General features: G+C 39.9%; 1 protein-coding gene across 7 annotated transcripts in view; it reads right to left on the bottom strand.

Moving 5' to 3' along the window:
• Nucleotides 1–25,575, bottom strand: part of PARD3B (par-3 family cell polarity regulator beta) — a 437,068-nt gene that overhangs the window by 276,271 nt on the left and 135,222 nt on the right. For 6 of the 7 annotated variants that reach the window (XM_068948053.1, XM_068948054.1, XM_068948056.1 and 3 more), the window contains one exon: nt 14,152–14,323. In XM_068948053.1, coding sequence (XP_068804154.1) covers nt 14,152–14,323 — 172 coding nt within the window. Of the gene's footprint in view, nt 1–14,151; nt 14,324–25,575 lie in introns of those variants that run through there. The other variant, XM_068948059.1, reaches the window with a different exon arrangement.

The raw sequence follows: 25,575 nt of genomic DNA, 5'->3' as shown, positions 1-25,575 counted from the left end.
TTTAGCAGTAGAGTCGCAGTTTGCGTTCTAAGCTTAGGAACCTGGTGAAGAAGTTGGAGTTCTCGCCTTGCCGCGCTGCATGGCACGGACAACAAAGATTCAAACATATGCCAAAAACTGTCAAGTTTTCCTCATGACGACAGCTTTTAACCTGAATTACTTCAAGGGTGGATTTCCCCCTCCTTTAAAACTTGCCCAGGGTACTTTCTACTGTGGTGCGCCATAGTACCTTCTACCGGTCCTATAGAGCATATAGGGGTGTCTCAGCCTCACTTGTCACATGTAGTCTTTGACAAAGCTGATGAGAAAAAGCCCTGAAAAAGCAATGTCCCTCCCTTAAAGTAATCCGTGTATCACCTAGTTTCAAGCCATTTAGATTAATTATTCTTTCTTTTGCTAGCGCCACCCTCAAAGATGATTAGTATCTACACAGATTCATGGATAACAGTATATTTTCCCTTAACTCTTGTGTTTTGGAAATATTTTTTTTTAACTGCAAATATGGTTGAAACAAGCATATGGTAGAAACCACACTTAGATTTAAATTGGTTACATTAGAAAAAAACAGAAGAGAAGTTCTGCCATTTGTGCACAATTAAAAACTGAAAACTTGCATCAACACAATGGCAAAAGCAACATCTCCGAGCAGAACGCAATCCTATTTTCTTATTTTGCTTTTTAACTATCTTGCCAAAAAAAGATGTAGGTAGACATTAACACTTACCCTGAACAGGAGTGGATTCTGCCTCACTTTGCAGCGCTTGCATCCTTTGGCGGAGAAAAACTGGGCGCCTGGGGCTTGCAGAGGGTCGACTGCTAAGGAGCAGGAGGTTTGGGCCAGCGTGCGTCGCCAGGTGCTTCCCACAAGCACCCAAACACGGGGCACAGGCTCCCAGCGCCGCCAGGGTCCCCTGGGCTGCCGGGGGTCTCCAGCCTCGTGCCCAGCCTGGCCCCAGACTAGATGCCTGATGTCAGAGGCTTACCTACCAGCTGGGGACCCCAACCAAACACAAAGCCTATTCCCACCTTCACTCTGCTCTTCTGCTCTTAAATCTCCCTGCTTAGGGGCGCACAGTTCACCTCCGGGCTGAAAACAGTTTATTCTTTGAGATTTAGGATGCAGGCTGGTGTTGCAGGGCCAAATTCAGAAAACTGCTGAAGATAACCAGAGTTTATCACCCTCAAGCACTTTCTGTAGACTATGCTATATATAACACAGTCTAAATCATGCATTTAGAATGGATTTTATTGTTGTTTTGGAGTCACTCTCAGGTGAGTACTTCTGGGTAAGCTGCCAAATCAAGAAACATAGGCAATACAAACACATTTAACTGCATCAATGGCAACTCTCTAATATATTGTGAGTTGTTTTTTTTTCCAGGTAACAGGAAGACCTATTTTAGAGAAGAACAAGAGATACACTGGGACTGAACACAAAAGCGGGTGGAAAGAGATTTACAATAAATCATCTACATGGTTAAAGTCATAATTTCAGATTCTGTTCTTACATGTAAAAATGCTGACTATGATGGGAGAAAAGCTGTCCATCAAGTATGCATCAAACTGTCAACTGCTGAAGGCCATACTAATGACAATAACTCTTTTGCTTGCCTCCAGATTAGACAGATAGAAAAACTATTTTCTCTCCTGTATATGCCACCCCTCCCCCCCCCTTTTTTTTTTTTTTTTAAATAAAAACTCCTTCCGAGCAAATCTTAACAAAAATTTCTAATTGCTGTTAAAACAAACACCATAAATACTATATGCATACACACACCCCTGAAAAAGCACTTCAACACCAGATAATTATTGGCTGGAAAATCTGACATACTAAATGCAGACATATGCTAAGCACCATTTAAGTGGGAAGTCGGCACAGCCTTTAAACTGGTCCTGGCATGAAACAATTCAGGCAGTGAAAACAAACATTACAAACAGAGTATTAATTTATATTTAAATACTTGAAAGGTCATTAATATATGCCTAGTTTTCTTATTTTTAATCAGTGAAATTTCATGCTAATAGTATACAGTCCTTCCCATCAGTGCTTTTTCAGAGTATTTACCCTGCAGTATGGGTAAACTCCTCCACTTTCAGATGTATTTCCTGCCACCACCTGAGGCATCATGTAATGCTCCTGCCATGCAGTTAAAACATAGCTGACATTAGCTTGTAAATTCTACCTTGTGATAAGACTGTACTTTTTTTTTTTTTTTAACTTTTTAAAAAATATAATGCTCCCACAATTTGTCTCATTTGACTTTAGAGCTAATGCAAACTGCTCATAATAGCACCTATCAATACAATTTAAGATCTACAGCTATTCATTTTTCCTAAAGTGCATACAGCACTTTTTAAATTCCCATGGATACAAGATTAGATTAATCAACTAGGCTGATGTAACAGTTAGACAATTGACTTAAATCTATAAACAGATGAAAACCAATTTCTAACAAGCTCCCTCTTTTATACAGCAACCCAATGCAGAACAAAGTATTTCCCTACCACTCTGAAGTGAAACGTACTTTTTCTCCACGAAGGAAGATTAAAAGCGCTTTCCACTAAAGGCTCCGCTTTCAACTACTCTTACCCACGCGAAGTCTCTGTAGGACTCACACCAGCAGCGTGCACCTACCAATTCATTCACGTTCTCTTACTTCCCAGTTTGGGCCAAGGATTACAAATTACAGCCACTTCAATCATGGTGTGTCTTCAATATGATTTAAATCCAAAACAATAATCTGCTTTTTGTTATATGAGGTTTCTTCTTCCTCTCTACCCAACTCCTGTGAAGTCATAATTTCTTAAGTGTAATCTCTTTCAGATGGCATTCATACGTAAATGGTAACTAAACTCTAGACATGCATAAAAACACCATGTAAAATGTTTTCTTGCTAGCTGAAGTCTTCCAACCCGCTGGAGACAGCAGAAAGCCTTCATTTTACTAAACCAACCAGTTTATTAAGCAGCATATTATCTGTAGTTACTGAACTTAAATCAATCATTTTAGGCTAATACATCCTACAAGATTTTAAAACTAATAGATCTCAGATGCTCACACCTCATTTTTATTCACAGATTGAAAGGTGAAAATAAGCATTTCTGCTATTTCAATTCCCAGCCCATTTCTCAACTTCAAATAAAACACTTAATGAGCTGTACTAGTTGAATAAACTGACACAAAGAAAATGCTCTGTGCACCTGCAGAAGAGGCCGGGGTAGCACTTCAGCTCACATCAGCCATAGGTGCTTGTGACTGCTCCGCAGTCCAGTGGTTTGACTTTCCTCAAGACTTTGTCAATTAAAGTGTACGGCTTGGAAATCACTCTAGCAGTATTTTACTGCTAGTAGCAGAATACTAAAACAATAATATTTTAAAGGTGAATAAAGAATTAAGACATTAGAGTAGGTTTCATAATATTTGTGCGTCTTGTGTTTAACAGTTGTTTGGAACAGATATATCTCTCTGATCTAAACTAAGAACTCTCTCTTTTTTTTTTTCTTTTTTTAAATCGTTCCTAAAATAGCCGCCTATTACAATTATAATCCATTTTCGTCACTGAACTGGTTTGGGTCTCAAACTTCAGATTTCAAACTCATCCCGCTGATCTTAAGACTTCAAGATAAAGCAACCAACCCTCCTGAACTTGAAGTTTTCAGGGAAGTTTCAAGGAGCAGCAGGCAAGTAAGAGCAGCTCCACTCTGTCAGGCCAAGTACCCCACTAACTAGCCCACTGTCCAGCAGCTAAGAGCTGTCAGTAGCAAATACTTATGGAAAGGGTGCAAGAAGAAGAAACTTCAGAGTGATGTACCCTACCAACTTGCAGTAGTTAACGGCTGAAAGACTTCCAAATCAGAGCTGCATCCAGATCATTACGTTTTAATAGCCACTGATAAGCCATCTCTTGTGAATTTGTCTAATTCTGTTTTTAAGTTCATTGGTATCTTTGGCATAACGCAGTTTCATACAATTTCAGTATAAGCTTCATGAAGAAGTGCTAGTTTAGCGCTATTTTTCTTTTTCATCTGTTGAATGATAGCTTTGTTTGGTACTCCTAGTTCTTATGTGGTGAGGAAAGCGAATGATCATTCCCTATTAACCTGCCATAAAATTTAAAATAGTAAGATGACTACTTCTGTAAAAGTTAAGGAAGGGTATAATCACAGAGGGCTGTTTGCCCCTTTTAGTTGTTTCATCTTAACCCTCCAACCACAACATTCTGTGGGATCCAACCTCACCTCAAAACCTCCTGGACATAAAACATGCTTCTTTCACTTAATGCCTACAGTAAATTCACCTCCCTCAAACAAAGTAATGGGGTTATGAAGAAAACAAAATACAAATCAACAGCCAGTGTGTCTATGGGAAAACTGTGCGACATATTGGGAGGGAGGTGCATCTTCTGCCAGCTACGTTCAGGAGTAGTAAATACCCAGTTCTCCATTTTACTTGGCTGAGATTCTAGATGTCTGTTTTGAGAAACAATCAGAATCTGAAGTGGCACTTCAAAGTAAAGAGCCAAAAAATATTAACCATCAGCTAATGCTCTTAGAAGGGTAAATTCAATAAAAGCAATGACAAAGAATTGTATAACAGTGGGCAAATTAGTTGAATCATTTAACTGTTATTTGTAGCTCTTCTGCTGATGGCTTTCCCAGAGATGTGTTTGTCTGTATACCGGAACAAGTTCACAGAGAAGTAAACAGTACACAGAAAATCATTAATGAACAAACACTGCAAAAGTGTGTAGAACTATCGGTTTGGCTTCTTAAGAAAAAGAGTGATCTACGGTACCATATGACCTTTCTTTGAAGTCTTACTTTTCTAATTTGAATAAATTAAAACCATCAGTCAAGCTTAATAGGCTCATTTTCAACCTAAAACATAGATTTTACTATGCTGTCTCAAAGCTATACAATGCTATATAGATTTATAACTATATTTACACACACACACACACACTCCTTTGTGTTACACAGCATTACAGTGTACTAACAGAGATTGTACTATAAACTTTCAGCAGGCTATTATACTATATGATCTTGAAACCTTTGGTTTTTAATATTTAAGTTACAAAGCAGGGTGGTGGTTTTGTTTTTAAGTGGCATGACCTTTGATACTAGCTACGCGTTACAGCATACAAATACTCACAAAAATCGCAACATCGCAAAGTTAGTAAAATAGGGGGAAAACCTTGGAGAAACACTGATGTTGAGTAAGGGTCAAAAAGCAGCAGAGTTTTGCAAGAGCGTTTACTCCATCGTTCTGAGCCGCATTCACCCCCTTCCCCTTTCCCTCAGGGGATAAAAGGCTGGAAACGAACATTTCTTGTTAGAGAGCTACTTCAGCAAAAAGTGTAGCTTGAAATGGAAAATGTTTTCCCCTCTACTTAACATATTTTCATATGCATAACTCCTTACCCCAAAATAACGTAACAGTAAGCCAAGGACAAAGGCAATCGAGGCAAGCAGAATAACCAATGACAAAATATTCTTTGGGGAGATAATCAGAGGCAGAAGGGCTATTAGAAAGGGCCGTGACTCTCTGGCAACCTACTACGCACACACATCTATAACCTACACTGCTACTAAAGTCTTGGGGAGGGAAGGAAGGGCTGGCCTATTTTCTAAGCAGACAAGCCAAAGACAGTAGAGAAATACACCAAAGGTGGTTTTATAATGCAGCTTTATAGAAAACACTGTTGTATTGTTTTTGCTGCAATACAAAGATAAACTTCAGTTATGCCGGCGCAAACTTCATTTCCATGAATCAAGGACAACCAAGTGATGCCAAGCTAAGTCGCGAGGTCAAAATACATCAAGCCTGCACTCTGACTGAAATGAAAAGTTGTCTTCAAACCTTCAGCTCTCCTGAGAGCAGGAACCATTTGTTTTAAGAACACTAGCAGACTAATTGATCATCACAATTCTTTAAAACCAGATTAAACTGAATGATGCAGAGGAGAAAAATCTATCACGTGCGGCGTCATCCCAAGACACCCGCGACGAACAGCACGGAGCAGTGTTTGCTATCACCACTCTGAGAGCGGCTTTTAGGTGCAGAGAAAACGTCCTATTTGCTTAAGCAAATAAATAGTGTTGTCTGAAATCAAAGGAAGCACGTGCTTTTATAATGCATTTCTTTTAAAACTGATCAATTTCAAAACGTAAATTTTCCCTGAATCAGACAGAAGAGAATTATTGCATGCCTGTATTACACTCGGCCAGTACACTGACAAACAACAAACCTTGCAAGATTAAGACAAACAGGATAGTTTTATGTAAGGAAAAATGTCTTTCCCACTTGCTGTGAAACAGCATGTATGCAAGCAACAGCAACACTTCCTTTGTAAAATGAGTAATTTCAGTTCATGCTTGTTTTCACATATTCAAAAAAGTAGAATGTATTTATTTTCCTCTTTGCCTAAAAATTCACCAAGTGCATATCCACTGCACAGTGTCTCAACATCAACTTAAAAGTGGACCAACCAAAAATATTCTGCTAACATGCCCCAAGCCTACCTACAACACTTCTACTTTAAGCGAGCAAAACAGAGGTGGTGTCTTTCGAGTTCTTAAGTCCCACAAAAAGATGACCTCCACACCCCAGGGGTAAAAGCTTAAGCTCTGTCAGATCTATCAAGGGACAAACTTCCAAAGGCTGCTGGAAAACAAAATTGCCTTCAATTCCCTTGCACTGCAAATTAAAACACAGCCAACGGAAGCCTCTCCGTTACTATAAATTGCTATGAAGATGACTAAGGGACAGCTTTGACTTTCTAAGCACCCCGAGCACACAGAGCTGGTCAGACCAAACAAGTACCTTGCACAGCTCCATGAAGCAAGATGCAAGGCAGAGCAGCTCCAGGGCAGAGATGTGTGTATATATATATATAAAAAGTTGATTAAGCAAAAAGATCAGTATATCTTCTGAGGCCCCTGAAACTCCTTCAAGGAAATCCCACAGGAGTGTTACTTAAGTAACCCTTCCTACACGTCAAAAGATAACGGCCATAACATCAATGACTTCTCAAAACGGAAAATTAAAACTTAGGCCAGTACAGTTATTATCCAGTTCTAGACTTACCAAGGGTCAGAGCGTACCCAGGTACCAATCTCTGCTTTCAGGAAACAGCTCTCCGTAGCAAGAGACGCTACACACAACGTCCCAAACTTGAAGAACCCTTCAAAAGGGTGAGTGCCTCAACACAGCAGAGCCTCAACTATTATACTGTCATCCATAAGTTTATTTTAAGAACAGAGACTGTAGCCAGTCATTCCAAACATCATTTGCACCCAAGCCTTCCATTTGCCTAGCAAGTTGATCAGATGATATGTAAAAGAATATCAACACACTAAACAAAAAGTTGTTTTTATCAGAGACTTTGCAAGCATGCAAATTTTACGATACCATAGTATGACAGTTCAGTGAGAAAAAACGAGACCATCTCCGTTTACCAGACAGTTTCCAAAGGGAAAAGTTAAACTCTTGCAGTTCACAAAGGAATTTTGCAAGCTTGATATCAATAGCTGTTGAATCACAAGCAATTATTTCTTTTTTTCAAACTTAAAACTGAATTTTAACCAAACACTAATAAAAGCATAAATGCAATAACATGCTAGATTTTACTGTAGTACCCAACAACCAAAGTAACCTAATTGCATCTGCTTCCCCCAAAAAATCTTGTACATGGGAAATGACTTCAGGAATCATCTTCTACCTGATTCCTAAAGCACAGGGGACAGAAGAATGAATAATTCAAAACACTACTTTCAGGAAAAGAAAAAAAAAATCACGGTGCTAACTACATGTATCTCACTTTTTCTTCCTGCCTTAGAACTCAGAAGTGACAAGTATCACCGAACACTGCCTTTCTTCCTCCAGGCAAAATCATGACTACTTAATGCCAGGGAGAGGAGCAAAAGGAAAGCAACCACCAAATTCGTGTGCACTCGACCATCATCTACCAAACAGAGCAAACAAGGGAACTCCGAACCAGTCAGGAAGGCATCTCCAACACAAAGTGACACGTCCATAAAATGGATCTTCCATAAATAATTAAATTAGTACTCTCCTTTCTGCCCATATAGGCAGAAATTAAAACAAAACAAAACAACCACTGACATCAGGAAAACACAGGCAACTAAACCTCTTAATCACCTTCTCTGTTCCAGGACTCACCATGCACAGAAAGCCACTAGAAAAGAACACTGAACTATTAAGCACAAAAAGAAACCAGGAAGGTACCAACAGCTTGTATTTATGGGTGCACAGTAAGTTTTAAAATAGCTTATGAGAGCCCACTGAACTCCAGACAGCAAAACCTCAGATAAATACAGATACATTAAATTGCAATTTTAATACAACTAAAATTGTAATTTTAAAATCTTACAGTACAGTACAAGCTCTACTTCTAAAAGCAAAGAGCACGTGCAAGCATGCTGCTCAATTACATACTACAAGAGTTAGAGTGACATGCTAGTGTTTTGAAGAAAACAGACCATTTCTGAAGCCACAGTGCCCTATACACTGCCAGAGGCACTACGTGCCAGATGAAGCCAATGACCACACACCAGCCTTTCCCCATGGACTAGCGCTCTACAAAGCGGCACGCTTCCCTGGACATTAGCTTAACAAGAGTCTGCAGGCAGCAGCTTAAAATAACTCAGACGAATCACTTCACACAGCAGGATAGGACTGGCAGGTTAAAAACCCTCCAGTCTGCAGTGGGTAAACACCTAAAACAAAATGTTCTGAAAATATTTTATAGGAAGATCTCAGCAATTTACACATAAATTAGTTGCTACCCTAAAGTCGTGGTTTACTACTCTGCGTTGGTAGCTCATTGTTAATAATTCTAACAGTAACTATGTATTTGCCCCAAACCTCAAACTATTAGCCTAAGAACACCGGGCAGGACTATTTGGAAACACTGTGAGCATCCCTTATATACGTGACCCTATCCATCATAGCCTGTCTAAAGCTCTTACACACTACACACAGGACTATCATCCATGACCACAGCCAAGCTACCTTTAAGATGAGAGAACAACAGTTTAATCATATATTGACATTAAAATAATAGTTGAGAACGGGAAGTAAAGACTATCAAATAGGTCTGCAAAGTCCCTTTTCTGCAAAGTCCTCTCAGTCACCGTTTCTGGTCAAAGAGAAATATTAAAAGACAACACAGTAACAAGGAAATAGAACGCTACCTAATCTCATAATTACTCTACCACCTTTATAGAAGCATCTCCAATGTTTCATAACTGCACGCTTCTTACTCTGTTAGTAATTACATTACAGATCACTTGCACACACAATGTGCCAAAAACTAAACATATTTCATTTTGGTATTATAAAGAAATTCCTACGTTATCAACAACAGGGGCTAGGTAGAACATAATCATCTAAATGACATTTGATTAGAACAAAAACCACCTCCTGGGCAGAATGTAAGAAATGAGTGTTTAAATGATTTCATACATCAATTTTAACAAAATATCACAACATCTCAATTTAGCCATTCAAAATAATGTTATCTAATTACATAAGGTCAGATCAAAGAAGTTGCAAAAAAATGATACAGATAGGAAATGAAACATTGTTGAAGTTTTTAAAAAAAAAAACCCACAACCCACTAACCTTGAAGAATCCCAGTGTTTTATGAAAACGCTGCAAAATTGGTAAAGTCTAGTCTTTAAAGGTTACACCTAGGTGGGTATACCTAGGTTCAAAGGCAAGGCTTAACCTACAAGAGCCTATATCCTAGGCAGGAAAAGGCTGAGAAGTAAAACGTAGACTGCCTTACATCCACCTTGGGGTAAAGTCATGCAGGTACACAGAATACTTCGATATACTACTATTTCTCAGCTCACTATAAAATTTGGTGTATATACAGTCTTATACCTAAGAAATGCTGTAAAAATGGTAATGAAGAATTCAAGATAGCATTTGGGACTAAAGATTTTTAAATTTACCTGGATTAAATTTTCAAGAGTAAAGCAGACATTTAGTTGCCTGTGTCTGTCTTTTTTTTTTTTTTAAACTTCCTTCAATTTCTACTTTACTAATTTACTCTGTAAAGTTCTGCTCATAAGTCACTCGAAGCAACAGTCTCACAAGACAAGCTCTCTCTTTACTGTTAGCTCAGCAACTGTGTCTATACCACAGAAATAATAAAAACACTAGATCTTTTTTTCACTGCTTCAAACAGCTGATTGGACAAATTAAATGCTTGTGTACTTCTACACGTTTTATGATATATATCAACTGCCATCCTTATTAACATTCATATTTTGTGGCATGAAACGTATTCTTTACCCAATCACATTTTCTGTCAATGGGTATTTTTAAAAGTCTGATCTATACTTACTTCATTCTTAACTGAAACATGCACACCAAGCTTTTCACTGTTAAAAAGGCTTTTTTTTTCTTTTTAATATTTTGATAGCAGAAGTTGAGTACAACTAACAGATTTCTGCCAGCCTTGATATTCTTTTGCACTATATTTGAATTATGAATGGAAGAGAAAGGGAACAGGAGGCGTAATCAAACCCAAAGCTCTCTCCAGGATATAGTTTCTGCACTCGCCCATTCATTAAACAAACATACAAAAAAATCAAGACACCTGGAAGATCTGCTCTGAATGGCAAAAAAAAGGAGTATACCCCAATTCACCCCTTCAGGTTGCTACAGAGTGTGTCAGCGACAACACCTGGCAGTCCAGTTCTGTGTGCCGCGCCAAAAGCAGATGTCAATATTTCACTCACGTTATGGACAGAGCAAGTAGTGTGTTAACTAATGGCATAATTCATTTATCTTGAATTAATCACACACACAAAAATCCCATACCCACAACTTGACCTGCTGCTGGAACACTGAATTAGCTTTAAAAAGTGGAAATGCATTAAGTTGGGGGGGGGGGGGGGGGAAACACGCCTCAGGCTCAGTAGTTATCTGAATGGTCGTTAGGAGGTACTAGCTAACTATTAAGAAAAGAATTTGACAAGAAATAAAATAGCAAATATACATCTTTTCTACCCTAACATTTTGCCAGTACTGGAAGCAAGATAAGATCTAAGGTACCTTTAGTTTTCAAGTCAAACACAGGATTGCCTTAAACAAAACAAACAAACAACAAAAATCCCACACCCTAGCACATTTTCAAAGCTACAAATGATTTAGCCACCCTCTTTTCCTTTTCACTACATAAGGGAAAAAGCATGGTCTCAGACTCACACTGGTTAATATGTAAAGCATATGATCACAAAACAAAGCGAAAGAGGTAACCGTGTACTAAAGAGTATTTCCCTCCTCTTCTCCATATCTCTAGCCACGTAAAGGCTTTAAGACCAAGTATAGCAAACAGTTAGCTTAGCTGGATCAAATACACAATTTTCTAAGAGGAAAAAGTTTGAAGGCAATCTCTTATGTGTCTTTTCTAAAGCCTATGTTAACTCTCTCATGTTTGAGAATGATAACGTTTAGTTTCACACACTTATTAAGCCTCAAGCTCTAACTGTTCTCTGGGTAGATCACCAGAAATAAATTAGTCCTGGATAAAATGGTGGATCTCGTTTCATAACGCACAAAACACTCAAAAAAAAAAATATTAACACACACAAAATTGTTCTACAGCCTCACCATTTGGTTGAGCAATGGATTCCCTACGTTCAATCCCTAAAGGCATTCTGTAAAAACACTCTCTAGAAGGCCAAGAAAATGACAGCTTGCGAAACACAGTTCTGCTGAGGAAAGTTGCAACATTTAAAAAGAGTTTTCCTTCTCAGACTTGCTTACTATGTATATTTGATCTCATCATTGTTCTCAAAGTTATAAAAGCTTTTTTTTTTTTTTTTTTTTTTTAAATCTACTTCTGCCAGCAACGTGAGTCAATTCAATAATTACATAGGGAGCCAGACTACTGTGGTTCATGCACCAGTGATAATGATGGAATCAAATTCTCCTTCTACTTTTTCATTTACTTTTCAATTTGCCTCTAGTGGAATTAGGGACATAATTTAAGGCCTGTGAACTTACACAGGAAAGGTAAAACTTGAGTCTAAAGAATCATCGTCAGTGATGCAAAAATCCAGAAGAGAAAGGAACCAAGTTTTTAAAGCCCAGACGGAGTTTGCAGGATTGACAGGTAGAAAATCTTCCATTTAACTTGTAAAGTAAGACAATCTGAAAGAATCATTGAGACAAATGCTTTATATTTACGCACTCCGTTTTAAGTAGTAAGTACTCATTTTAATTTCAAATGTATATTACTACTGCATTGCAAACAAAATAAAACCCTAATTAGCTGCTCTTCTCATGCTATATTTAATCTTCTTTAACTCCTATTATAAAAGGATTCCATAAATGCCATGAAAACTAAATCATCAGGTAGCTTACTGGTGAGCCCAAGAACACTAGCATTTAACTAAACTGCTCTATATAAAACTGCAGGAGGCTGAAATACCAAGCCTCCAAGTCGTATACAACAGTATGCTAGACAAACCATGGTTACCGATTTTTTTTTTTTTTTTTAAATATGCTTCTGAGGTTCGTGGAAAACAATCTTTACCTTCCAAAACACACTAAGATGCGCTTACACCATGTTATTTAAAAAAGTGCAAAAGAAAAGTGACAGATTATTCAAATACAGGACCTTCAGCCACAAACTTGTCTATACGTCATGCTCATCAAAAACACCACTCAAATACATACACGTTATGTCACAAATAAAGTCTTTGCCTGAGGTTTTAGGTATGAAACACTCCTGTATGTCACAGGAACCAGAAGCAGTTTTTAAATGACTTGCTGGAATAGAAATTTGAATGCAACTTTTTCATGCAATTCCCTTTTGAACACTTTCTACAACAGGTCCAAAAGCCAGCCTCGTCCAGTGAGCTTTGGTAGAAAATTTGTTCCAATTCTTATTTTTTAATCAGTCTCTTCCTTTAAAAGTGCAATTAAAATAAAGACACAACTGAACGTTCAATTTCTGAAGTCATAGACAGACTACTTCTAAAAAGTAAGAATAGCACACAGACATAATGCTCCACCTGCTCACACTCAGGAGTTTTATTGCACACCGTAATGAGGCTGCCGGCAACACTTGTGAATATTGGGTGAATCCAGGACACAGAGATAATTCAAGTTCTTAACTTTCACATTTCAACCCACATCATTGATTTTATCATGCAATTTGGGCATGCAGACCTTTGGCAATAACCTCTTGGGGAAAGCAGAGAGGCCTCTCTGAACATCAGTCGTTTGCTAAACACTGCCAGTGTATAGTGCTTTACAGCTAGACAGTACAGGGATTCACCTTCAGTCTGTTTTCAAAAGCATCTATATCTAGTACCTAGGTGACAGCTTAGCCTGCTCTCAGTCCAAGAAAGTATTTCAAATTGCTTTACGTCCAGTGTACAAGACTAGTTCGTCACAAGTTGAAACCAGTCTCTGAACTCTGGTCTTCTAGGCACACTGTAGCAACAGTCAGAGTTGCAGCACATCACATAGCGCATGCCCTCCAAAATAAAAGGAAATTAAACAGAAACCTCTCCTAATCACAGTGTGCTCACCTGGAAGTCAGATAAGCTACTACATTCTGCTACTCAGTTTCTTCAAAGGAAAAGAGTTAAACTACTTGCAAACAGCATCTCCCTCTCTCTATCTTCCAAACCAGATAATCGGGAAGAGTGCTTGAAAGCAGCAGTTTCACACTCATTGAACCCATGCTCCTCAACAAAATTGCTGTTTTTTTTCCCCAATGACTTCATAATTTTAAAATACTTTGCATAGGTGTTATCTCTTCTGCTCTCAGATTACAGCGAAGACTTGTCAGCCACCTACCTGGACAAAGAACGGAAAAGAAAGAGGCCCCAGCTGCATGGATGGGTTTAACATCCAGTAACGCACAAGGCTCAGATGCATGTTTGCCAGGCCCTCTTTCAGCACTCAGCACTAACTCTTAATTTAAAAGTCCAACTTTCGTCATAAAAAATGATCCTCGCTGAATTGTGAGATAAATGATGGGGGCACTAAAAAAAACCTGTTCTATAAATACATAAAACTGCACCATAGATACACTAAGAAAAGCAAGAAAGAAAATATGAGATGCTGGTCGAAAAAATTAAAAAATGAGATATACGTACCTAGTTTCAGGGCAGAAGGAGTCACTTCAATCTCACCACCAACTGGTTGGAAGGCAGCCAGCTGAGCTGCCACCTCTGTCTCAAAAGGGTCTGGGCTACTTCTGTCTGCCAAATTGCCGTTGGTGCCATCAATCTTATGGTGAGGTTCTTGTTCATCATAAATGGCAATCAGCTATCAAAACAAAAGATAATACAGTTGGTATAGTTAAAGTATTTTTTTTCTAAACAAATTTTATCCTTTATGGAGTACAAAAATATCGATCATATTTGAAAACAGCTAACAAAAAACATACACATTGTGCACAAACATACACATTTTGTGCACAAAAAGCATGTGCGTTTGTGTTTAAACACATTGAATTCAATACGACTGAAGTATACGCTTCAGCACTGTCTTGCGCTGGCAGGCTTTTCTCCGAGTTAGCATGTTCTGATTAGTTAGCACCTTACATTGTTTAAAATATTCAGACCTGAACATGCTTAAGAACACAAAAAGGCAATTAGTTCTTTGGGGGTAGGGAAGGGCTATATTTAAAATTCTAATGCTACCGACCGACCCACTGAGACTAAGGACTGACCGACCCAAACGTGGAAGTTACACTGAGCGAGCAGACAGAACTGTTAAGTTGCATCTCAAGGATAAATTATTTCCGGCATGGTGACAAGAGTACAGAGTCTCCCTAAGCCTCCAATTCATGCCTGTTTCAGACCAAATTAACCCGGCCTTATACAAGCAACTTCCTCTCGGTCCTTACTAATACAAAGCAATCAGATAACACACATCAGATAGAGCTTTACCAACAGCTATCTCGGTTGTGTGGCTAGATGTAAATTGCTGTTACAGTTCCTGGGTCAGGGCGGGGGGAGGCGAATTCCCCATGAATCTAAGCAGATCAGAAGACCCACTGATCCCAACAAACCAGAGAGCTGGCACCTGAGAGCCCGCTCCAAGAGGAAAGGAGATGACAGCAGCCACTCAAGTAGTTTCCCCACCTGATTCCTCAGGCCTGTAAGCAGCACAGTTCTCCCACGCCGTGCAATAGCAAACGCTTGGCCTACTGAGCACAGGATGACTTCTTCATCTCAGGGTGGGCATTTACTGCACTTTTTCTGAACTCCTCCTGATTTACTAACAGTTTTATTTAGCTCATCCTGACTTCCAAAAGACTACATCATACACAAATTGTTAGGTAATGTTTAGATAGCTGTATAAAACAAGTTTAAAGGACTGATTTATTTCTCTCTCCCCCTCCCCTCATTTTTTAAGGTACGTGTACACACTCTATGAAGTTATTAATACATCAAATCTTCTCTGACACTCCCAAGACGTGTGTCAAAAACCATATCCTGTGAGCGTACTGAAACAGAGACAAACATTTAAAGGAACCCATTTGCCTAAGGGAAGAAATGAACGTATGAGAGGAAAAAGAATGAACACTAAGAGAAAAATCCTGAAGTGCTTCTAAGGAACAAATTGACATTTTCAGGTCTTCCGGCTCATTTATAATTTGGTTGCTAGAAATACATCAGCTCATATTTACCAATGCATATTTCAGAGGCACACAAAACCCCTTAAATAATTAGGTAGAAAGCCTGCCCTCCTTTTTCCTATGGAGCCCGCTTCCTTTCCACGGCCACACAAACAGCTCGTAACACACAGCTTGTTCTGCATTTTCCAAAGCTTACGGGAGAGTAATTCCAGTAACAAAGACAACTCTCTCTCTACTTTATTACTGCATTACAAGGCAACTGCCCAGGTATTCCTACTGCGCTCATCAGCAGACCACTGCTATTCCTCACAGCTACAACACAGAGCCAAAAGGAGGATTTAAAGCCAGGCATGGACAGACCATGGCACAGTCTTCTCCAGTTCCAACTAGATAACTATGGAGTCTTTTCTTGTTCGTTTTTAAAGGACTGCCAATATTGACCTTAGGGAAAAGCTGATTCTAACTGTAAGAGCAGAAGTCTATCACGATTCATGCAGTTTCACAACTGTGGTTCACCTCTACAAAGGTTTTTTTGCTCTCAATCTCGCTTTTTCTGTGGAAACAATTGCTGACGAAGTAGCAGTTACCACAGAAGAGAGACTTTGATACTGTATAAGGCCAACTGGCTGCAAGTGCCGAAGATACTACTCGACATGAAATTCACTGGAGCGCGTGCAACGTGGGACAGAGCAAAGGGAGCTCTGCTGTGATTTGATGGCAACAAACACGTGAATCTTCCCACTGCCCCAAGCACGGTTTCTCCGCAGTTTCGCGCCCTAGCACAGTGAATACTGTACTGTACTATACTGCAGTATTCCTCCTGCCCCAGAGGGCTGCAGAGGCCAGAGACAGGGACTGGCCCAAGCAGGAATCGGACAACCCGATGGAAAAGTTCAGTGAGAACTATTGAACAGAAACACGCAAGCACCACTGCAAATTCAAAAGCTTCTAAAACATGTAGTAGTGAAAACCAGAAAGGTAAACCAGCTGCAGATTTACTTTAGCATTACCCTGTTCTTACATGCTTTAAGTATTTGCCACTGCTTGCTAACAGAGACAAGAGCACTAGTCCGCCCCTGCATGGCCACTCTTGCAGGTTCACGTATGTTATAATGTTACTGCACACTGCACTGCCTGTTCAGGTTTCTAAGCACTGTAAATATCCTCAGCTTCCCTAAAGGACAAATGAAGCTTTAGCAGGAACAATACTAGTAAACTATTTTAGCAAAGAGAGGAATAAGACAGACCACAGGCAGATTTCTGTCGTCTGAGAGATACGGCAGCTCGCCTACCAGTCGACGCAGAGGGGCGAACTAAATTACTGCTATACACCAATAATTTCTCTGGCTCCCCAAGAACCAACAGGTTTCAGTTGGAATGACCTTGGTTCAGGCAATGTAACATGCAAAAAAAGCCCCAAAACAACCACCACCACAAAAACCCAGTCGAGTGACCAGAAATGGACAGAAAATCCAGTTCTTCACCTTCATAATTTCATGGAAGAGTTGCAAATGGTTTGGAGACTGTTCCAAGCCTGAACATTGAAGTGGCTTTGGCGCCTATCCACCTACCAAGCAAACTCAGCTGATGGAGACAGTCAGGTCAGGGCCCTTCCACCAAACCCCTGCAGCAGGCTCAGGAAAGACGGCACAGCCAGGGACCACCACCCTCCCAGCGCCGACCCCGAGGCACTCCAGTGCTCCGCTCCCACGTTTGCCTTGGCGCTGGCAGGGCGCAGTGCAGGCCCGGCCGCTGCCCTCCTCGGCACAGGGCTGCGAGGGCAGCGGCAAACCCCTGCCACAGCTGCCTCTGCGGGAAGCCACGTGGGAGCTGAAGCACAGCGGCCTCCCGCCCGGCACGGGGCAGAGCTCTTTCTTACCACCATTGCTCCTGGAGTGACTTAAGTGAAAAGCCTGCAGTTCCCTAGTCTACATCTAGGCACTATTTTGACAGATTAAAAAACCAAGGAAAACGTATTTCTTTCTGGTATGGAGAACACCATCAATTAAGTAACACGATCTAGATTTAAACTCCTTTTTTTTTTTTTTTCAGTGTGCAGAAAGGAAATATTTCTAGTACCGCATATATTGGTAACTGAAAGATTTAATGTCTTTCCTCACCAATGAGATAAACAGCCATTTATTTTCCAAAATGTTTATTCAGGAGAGAACTACTCAAGACTGCAGTTACAGGAGAACCTTATTGGTAACAACTCTAACATTATAAACGTGCTACTAATCAATCAAAGCATCATAAATACCAGCTCCAGGCTTTCAAAGGGAATGAATACAATTAAGGTTATGTAAATCAGCTATTCAAAAATAATTGTAGTAATTGACTTCTTGTTTCCAGTATGGGAAATTCTTTCATTGGAATAGACTGCAAACCTCTCCTGACACAAGAGAAAACATCTTCAAGATGCATTAAGAAATCCCATACTAATATATTATAAAATAAAAGTACACTTTCCAATACTAGTTTATCCTTTACTAATATTTATAAACATTGAGAGTTCAGTATGTCATCAGCTTTTCTTTTCTAAAGCACATCAAGATACTACTCTATAAAGTTGTAAACTACGCAAGTTATCCCACTACTCTCGTCAGGCGTTGCACGCTCGCTGTACTTAAGCGGTTAAGTAAATTGTAAAAAAACGGAACATATGACTATTTGCCAAAGATAACTATATTTCTGTATAATGGAAATGGCAGCAACACGTTTGTTTTGATTTCTATTAAAAGGCGTTAGACTAACAACCTACCTAGACAATCAGTAAGTTATCAAAACTTACCACTTCTCCATGTTATTTCAGGCTACTAAAACCCACCTTACTGTTGTTTACATAGTCACAACATCAGACAGCAACAAACCGTTTATTTTATTAGCATTTTTGTTGATCGTAAACGTGACAAAATTACCACCAGGCAATTTAATAAGGTCAAATTTTAGTTTTGCATGGCGTCCAGTGGTACAGCTCTTTCAATATTTTATTGCTATTCCAATTATGGAGCCTACAGAAAAGTAAAATCAAATTACACGACTATTCCCAAACACAGAGCAACACACACATCCAGCTAACATCAACTCTCAAAACAAACAAACAAGAACAACTAACAGACAAATGACCTTATGGGGTGAAAGGGACTGAACGCAAAGTAGCAAAATGTTTCACCTGCAGAAATCACTGGAAACTGATGGAATGTTTCCTTTAAAAAACCCAGATAAAAGCGTTCCTGCATCCCTGTTCTCAGATGAAACGGTACGTTTTCCAAGGGCTGTCATCAGTCCTTCCAAAACTAGTTGCACCCTACTCCACAGCATAACCTTTAGCAGTTTTGTTTTCACCCCATCTGCATGGGGATACAGGACTACGCTCTGAACGTACAGCTAGCATACATACATTGCAACTGTTTTCGTTATCTACTGGAATATATATCATACACACAGGAGGCAATAAAAAAATAAGTTCCTGTAAATTAGAATTGCAACAGTTTCTAATGTTAATTAAGCACAATTAAATGAAAACAATTTTATGGAGTTTCAGAATTTCAAAGAAACACAAATTATCACCTTTGAATGAATGCAGAACTTCGCAAGTCTGTTCTAAAGCACTCATCTGCAAAATCAAAAACAACTGGCCTTCTGTAGCCCTGTACACCATTTCCAATAAAAGTTGCATAATTATTTCTTTTCAAGCCATGCTTTTAGCAGTTAGTTTACTGTTAACAAGGTTAAAAACGGTACATTTTAATAGCTTTTCCAGGCTGACTAAGAGAGAAGACACCACTATTTCCTTTCTAACCCCAAACACCTTGAACATATGCAAGGTATTGAGAAAGAAACGATAAAATGAAAGCTTGTTTTCAACTCCAGCAGCTTTCAACTACTGTCAGGATAAAAAAATCACTGAGAGAAAAAGTTCCCAGTCCCAGGCTAGCATCAGTCCACACTTAAATAGATCAGATTTCCAATAATGGGAATGATATTTTCAAAGACACAAAAAGGAGTTAAACATCCAACTTCCAGTAAATTTTTCTTTCAAGTTGGATGGAAAAATTGTCCTCTTAATCAACTTTTCCACATTCACAACTTTTACTTATATTTTCCCTCACTATAGACAATGAAGGCTAGCAAAGTCTTTCAGTTTTCTTTACACGTGTTTGCTTCAATACTGACACTTCCTGTTCATGACTGCAAGCGTTCATCAAAATAAGCACCTTTAATTTTCTAACCGTATCCATAGTTCTGGCAGCCAGTGCTCCTATGAGTGATTGTTACTTATAAAAGTGTTGTGAATTTTCTCATTTTGTATCTTTTCACAGGAAACACTCCCACCTCAAAGAGCTGTCCAGAGGGGGGAAATTATTAGCTCAATTACTAATTCATTGAACTTCGTGACACACGGAGAAACGATGGCTCAGGTTACAACAGAAAACGAAGTTCGGCATGAAATCGCATTACCTCTTTGTCAGGCACATGCATGGGCAAATAAAAGATGAAATCCTATGGATCCCAAATTCAGGGATCCGAGAGCAAGGCAGAAACACACACAGTGTTTCTATATGCAACATGCTCATGGCAGAACATAGTAAAGTTTGAAATCAAAAATAAGATAACTCTCCCAGCTATTATGTCCCTGCAAAAAAAAAAAAAAAAAAAAGTCCCACAGCAATAAATAGAGGAAGGCAGCAGTTTGACAGCAGTTGGGGGTGGCCTCCGCGAGATGGAGGCACAAAGGGATGAGAGCCCCCGCCTCTTCCTTTCCACTGGCAAAGTGCTTTGGGCTAGGGCAGTTCCTCACTGCCACCCTCGGGGACAGTCAAGCCCCAGCACCAACACAAGGTAGAGAAAAAGTTACCTCCTCAGTCAGCTGTTTGCCTCAGGCTATCTTAAATTCACAATCGGACATCTATTTGAGGCAGCCATGGTCTGACTTTTCCCCCTTCCCCAACCACTCGTTTCTACTCCTAGATCTTGCTAGATCCGTTTTGAGATGGTTCAGGGAACTAAACCAGGCAGAAAACCAGCTCCGAATCCTTCAGCTCCTCAGGCTCCGCAAAGCACCCCAGAACACAGGGTACAGCAAGTGCAAGGCTGGCCTGGGAAAGCAACATGAAAGAGAGGGGTAGTGTGCAGCCGGACCACCTCTTTCAACAGTGAGTACCGTTGATGTTACGGCTGAGCTGATCAAACTGCACCCTCAGCCTCACAAAAGCAAAGTTATGTCAACCCATCACTCCATCACTGAGTTAACACCTCCCCTCAGACTTCCACAGCTTTTAATGATTGCATCAGTTATCCAAGTTGGATCCACTGCTCACGTCACAGTTTCCACAAGGTGACAAGAAGCACAATGCAGAGTACACGCGTATGTTCATATCATGAAATCTGAACACAGCAGCAAGGACAACGTTTCTTCAGTTTTCTGAAGTTCATCATCCTAACTCACTCTTCTGTGGGCTCAGGGGATACTTTCTACTTCTGCCCACAAAGGGATAAGAACACTTTAGAATAAGGCAGGGAGAAATATTAAAATGCACATCTTGAACAAAAAAACCTTCACAAAGTCGCCGTGGAAACTCTTCCAGGGCTCCACAAACTCATTAACGTAAAAATGAGGTTTTACGCATTAGTTATGAAGGACTCCCAATCAAATGGTTGAAAGATTAAAGTCCGGCAATAGCGCAACACAGACAGAACTAACGTAATAAGGCTACCTCAAATACGGACAAGAGGGTGGTTTTATTTCTCAGCTTTCCTGAAACTCTACAGCCTGCCTTCACGGTTCTGCCAAGGTATTCTTCTGGCATATACTGGTAAACATTTGAAATGATATTCCTTGCGTAACAGAATTTGTCTTGGAATCTCTTTAACTTCAAATAAAGGCTGTCAAGGAAAAGTACCAATATACACAGCATATGGCAGCCTTCATTCACACCTACATATGAAAACAAATTACAAATACATTATATAAAAGCTATGGTGATTAGCCCATCTTGTTTACCTACATGCCACAACTACACCAGAGTATCTTCCAAAGAGCACCTGACATTTTTCTGATTCTTATTATTCATATTTCTCCTGGTATGACCTAAAGGTAGCCAAGAACAGCACCCTGCGGTACAAAGCACAAACACTGGTAGCTTCTGTTCTCAAATGTTTTCAATCTGTCCAAGGCAAACAAGGAAAAGGAAGAGAAGGAGCATACCTAAAGAGACACCAGACCCAGCCTAACCCCCGACTCTTTTTGCAGAAAGGGAAAGGAGAGCACTGCTGGTACGGAGGGATCCCTGACCCAGGTGACGACGCAGCCTCACAAGCAGCTATTTTGGCACAGTCAAACAAATAGAGCAGAGGCCAGAAACAAAGATCCACCGGGGAAATAGCTGAGGCTCTGACTGGTAGAGCCCTGCAGCTTTTAGTTTGCTGAAGTGCACAGGGCCCCTGGACGTCCTCAATACTGGCAAACGCTCCAAACAGATGCATTTCACTCGAAATGGGCACACGACTTTTTAGAGTGGCCAGAGGTGATATTTTAAACAACGTCATTCTTGATAAAATAGGCTGTGCATTTCAAATTACAGCTAAACTGTAAAAGTTTGCCCGGTGCGTAAGATACCGATTGCTTCCAACCTTCACATTTTAACCAGATTTTTTTCCCAACAAATATGAGGTTCGTCGTCTTACTCATTACTTACCAAATCTAAAACTGATCGTGCCTGAAAAGTTAACTATTTTTTGTGCACGACCAAAGCAAAACACATCCCTATCTTCTTGTTACTTCACCGCGGCTGAACAGGCAAACGTTTCTGAAAGGTCATGGCAAAAATTCTACCTGATTGACGAGACCTTACATATTTGCTTTTTCCTGTCCAACCTACTCCTTCGTCAGCACACGCGACTGTACTTCAAACAATGCAGCTGATTGGGTACTTAACAGTGATATTTGTGGCAAAGTTTGATGAGCCCTTCAAGCATGAAGGAGAGGTAATTTTTTAAGCCACTTAGTAACTACTTGAGTGCTGTTATGGAGATCCATAGTAACAATACGGACATCCCTCGAAGGTTGACTCTGGGTAGCTTCCCTGGCAGATATAAATGCTCGTGCTAAAATGTCAAGGATTTACAATTATGACGGTGGATGCATAAACACATAAAACAAGCCTTATTAGCGTTGATTGAAGTAAATACACCAAAGGACATTTCTCCTTTCTTGTATAAGGAGATTCATGTTCAATGCTATTTGTAGGCTGTCATACTCATTATGTTTTCCTGTGAAACGGCTTCTGAGTTTTGCTAGATAAGAAACACCCTTTGTTCGTATTCTTCCTCTATCCAAGTAAAAACAAACAGAAGGAGGACGGTAAAACGCAAGAGTGATTATTTCCTTTACATTTACCTTGCAGCTGAGTACTTTCACCTATATGGTGACTGTATGTACAGAAGATGAGCTGATTTTGGAGAGTTCACTTAAAACAGTGCTATAAAATATAGTTATTTGTAGCAAAGAGTGCATTAGTTATTATAAACATGCTTGTCAAACGCACTTACTGTAATCTATCTTTGAAAAGCTTAAGTTTACTGTGCCATGATATCTGAAATAAGTCACTTTATCCTTAGAAAAGGAAAGCGATGTCACAGTTACTAATATTGTGCGTAAGTGTTGATAAATGTTCACTTTCATAAAATGAATTAGAGAGTCTTATCTAACTTAAAACAGTACTTTGATGCTAAATTAACAATTTAACCCAACTCCGTAGGCGAAGAACAAAGGATCCACAACAACAAGCAATATTCTTAGCCACACATGGAAAAGCAAGCCCACAGGGCGGAGAGGCAGCAGAAGAGGGCCCAAGCTGCTCCCAGTCCCTGTTGCGCCACGAGCAGCTCCCGCAGCCCATGTCTGCTTTTGCAGGCACCTTCCCTTTCAGAACTATTCAGCAGCCCTCTCCAGGAAACTGCACCATCTCTTACTGACAAAGCTACGAGAATAAACTGAGCAGCCCTTGGACTCGTAACGCTCTTCACCGCTAGCCCTTTTCAACAAGCTTTCTTAGGAACCCTAAGTGGGAACAAATAAGCACTAATCAAGCCAGGGCAGTACCACGCAAGAGGGGGTCATAGGCAGGTACATTCACACTGCCTTCTGCCTTTCTTTCCGACACTTTCCTTCCCGCTGCGTTCATACCCTCTGCCTGCTTTTCAGCACGCCCACACGTGTGTTTGTAGGCTGTTAACTCTCCCCAAATCCCCACTAACTGGCTGCGATCGCCGAGGGTGCCATTTAAGGCGGCCGGAACACTTTACGGCTTTGTAGAAGAGAGGAAGAGGCTGAGGTGGGGAACAACGAGGGGCTGCTCCCTGCTCCTGTTGTTCCCCGCTCCAGTCACATCTGATCTGGATCTAGAAGCCCACAGGACAGAAGCGGAGCTGGGAAAAACGTGAAATTAGGGAAGCCATTGCCCGTTTTTTTGACCAACTTGTCCCAAACGCTCTCTTTATGACCTGCCTTGGCTACAAATGCTTGAAGAAGTCACTGGTCTTCAGGACTCTGCCAGGTCTACTTTCAACAATTTCTATGCAGTTGAGAATTTAAGGAAAAAAAATACAAGGAACACAAAATTTAGGCAAGCAGAGTCCCCCCAGGTATACATACCTGAAAATTCTCAGAAAGTTAAAACAAAGGAAACTGCAGTAAAGAGACATTACATCATTTCAGCAAGATCAGAACACGTAATTTCTAAGTATTTGCACAGCTCTTCATATACAAGGCAATAACTTATGATGATAAAAAGCACTCTCGACCTGTAACTAAGAAATTAAACTTAAAATGGAATCTGGAAAACATATCAAAGTTTACAAGTACTGTATAGAGGGGAAGAATCACTTCGTTTGACCTGATGGCTACTCGCTTGCTAATCAGCCACATATGAATTTAGTCATCTTAGCTGCAAAGGCACACTGCTGACTCACGTTCAGCTCGTTTTTCGCCTGGGCCACTAGGTCCTCTTCTGCAACTCTGCTTTCTATCTGTAGATGTAACCAGTCTCATTCAACTCAATAACTTCAATGATATCAGTTAGATTCAAGGTGCTGAATGATTAAAAATAACCATAACCCAAAACAAGGTCTACCAAGCTACTTTTTCTCTCTCGCCCATTCGACAGTCTATATCAGGCACAAAAATATAGTTTTTCCTTTGGACATATTTACTCAATCATAGCGTATGAATCTGCTGTTTTTTAATGGCTTTGATTATTTTTTAAGAGGAAATTAAGGGACGATGGGACAAAACATAGGGAATAAGAATAAAAGAAACTTAAAGAATACTTGAATTGTTATAATCCATCAGAAAGTATAAAACCATCTGTACAGCCTAACACACATGACAACTTTCACTAGAATAGACAGGCTCGATAAATCTTGGGACGTTGCCACACATCATACAGTTCTCACACTGTGTTTCTGTCTATGCAGAAAAACATTCAGTATTTCCAACTGCCAAGAGTCCTATTCTTACCAATGTCTAGTTTAGTGAGACTGCATTATTTGCCCTGCCTCTGACAGTTTGTATGTCAGGCTCCAGAAAGGTAAGAGTAAGCTTACAAAACTGGTTTGTCACCATGACGAGGAAAGGGTTGCCTCTAATGATAAGCTAATGCTATCAGTCCCTACTAGTAGTTTGTTACCAATTCTGTCGACAGATGATACTCCCAGGGATTTCTAGTACAATACAATAACGCATACATACCTCTTTGAAATAAGAGAAAAATCAATACCTTCTACCTTCTTTGCAGTGTCCTAACTTTCCAAGCAGTTGCTTCAGAACACTTCAGAAGAGTAAGTGTACTGCAGCTGACCTTGACCTAAAGAAAGCACATACCTAAAGAAAGCTCCTAAGCGTCGTGATTCTTTTACGCATAGAATTTGAGAA

This window comes from Struthio camelus, chromosome 6, assembly GCF_040807025.1.
Source record: "Struthio camelus isolate bStrCam1 chromosome 6, bStrCam1.hap1, whole genome shotgun sequence".
Classification (NCBI taxonomy): Eukaryota; Metazoa; Chordata; class Aves; order Struthioniformes; family Struthionidae; genus Struthio; species Struthio camelus.
This window is presented reverse-complemented; position numbering and strand designations above follow the sequence as displayed.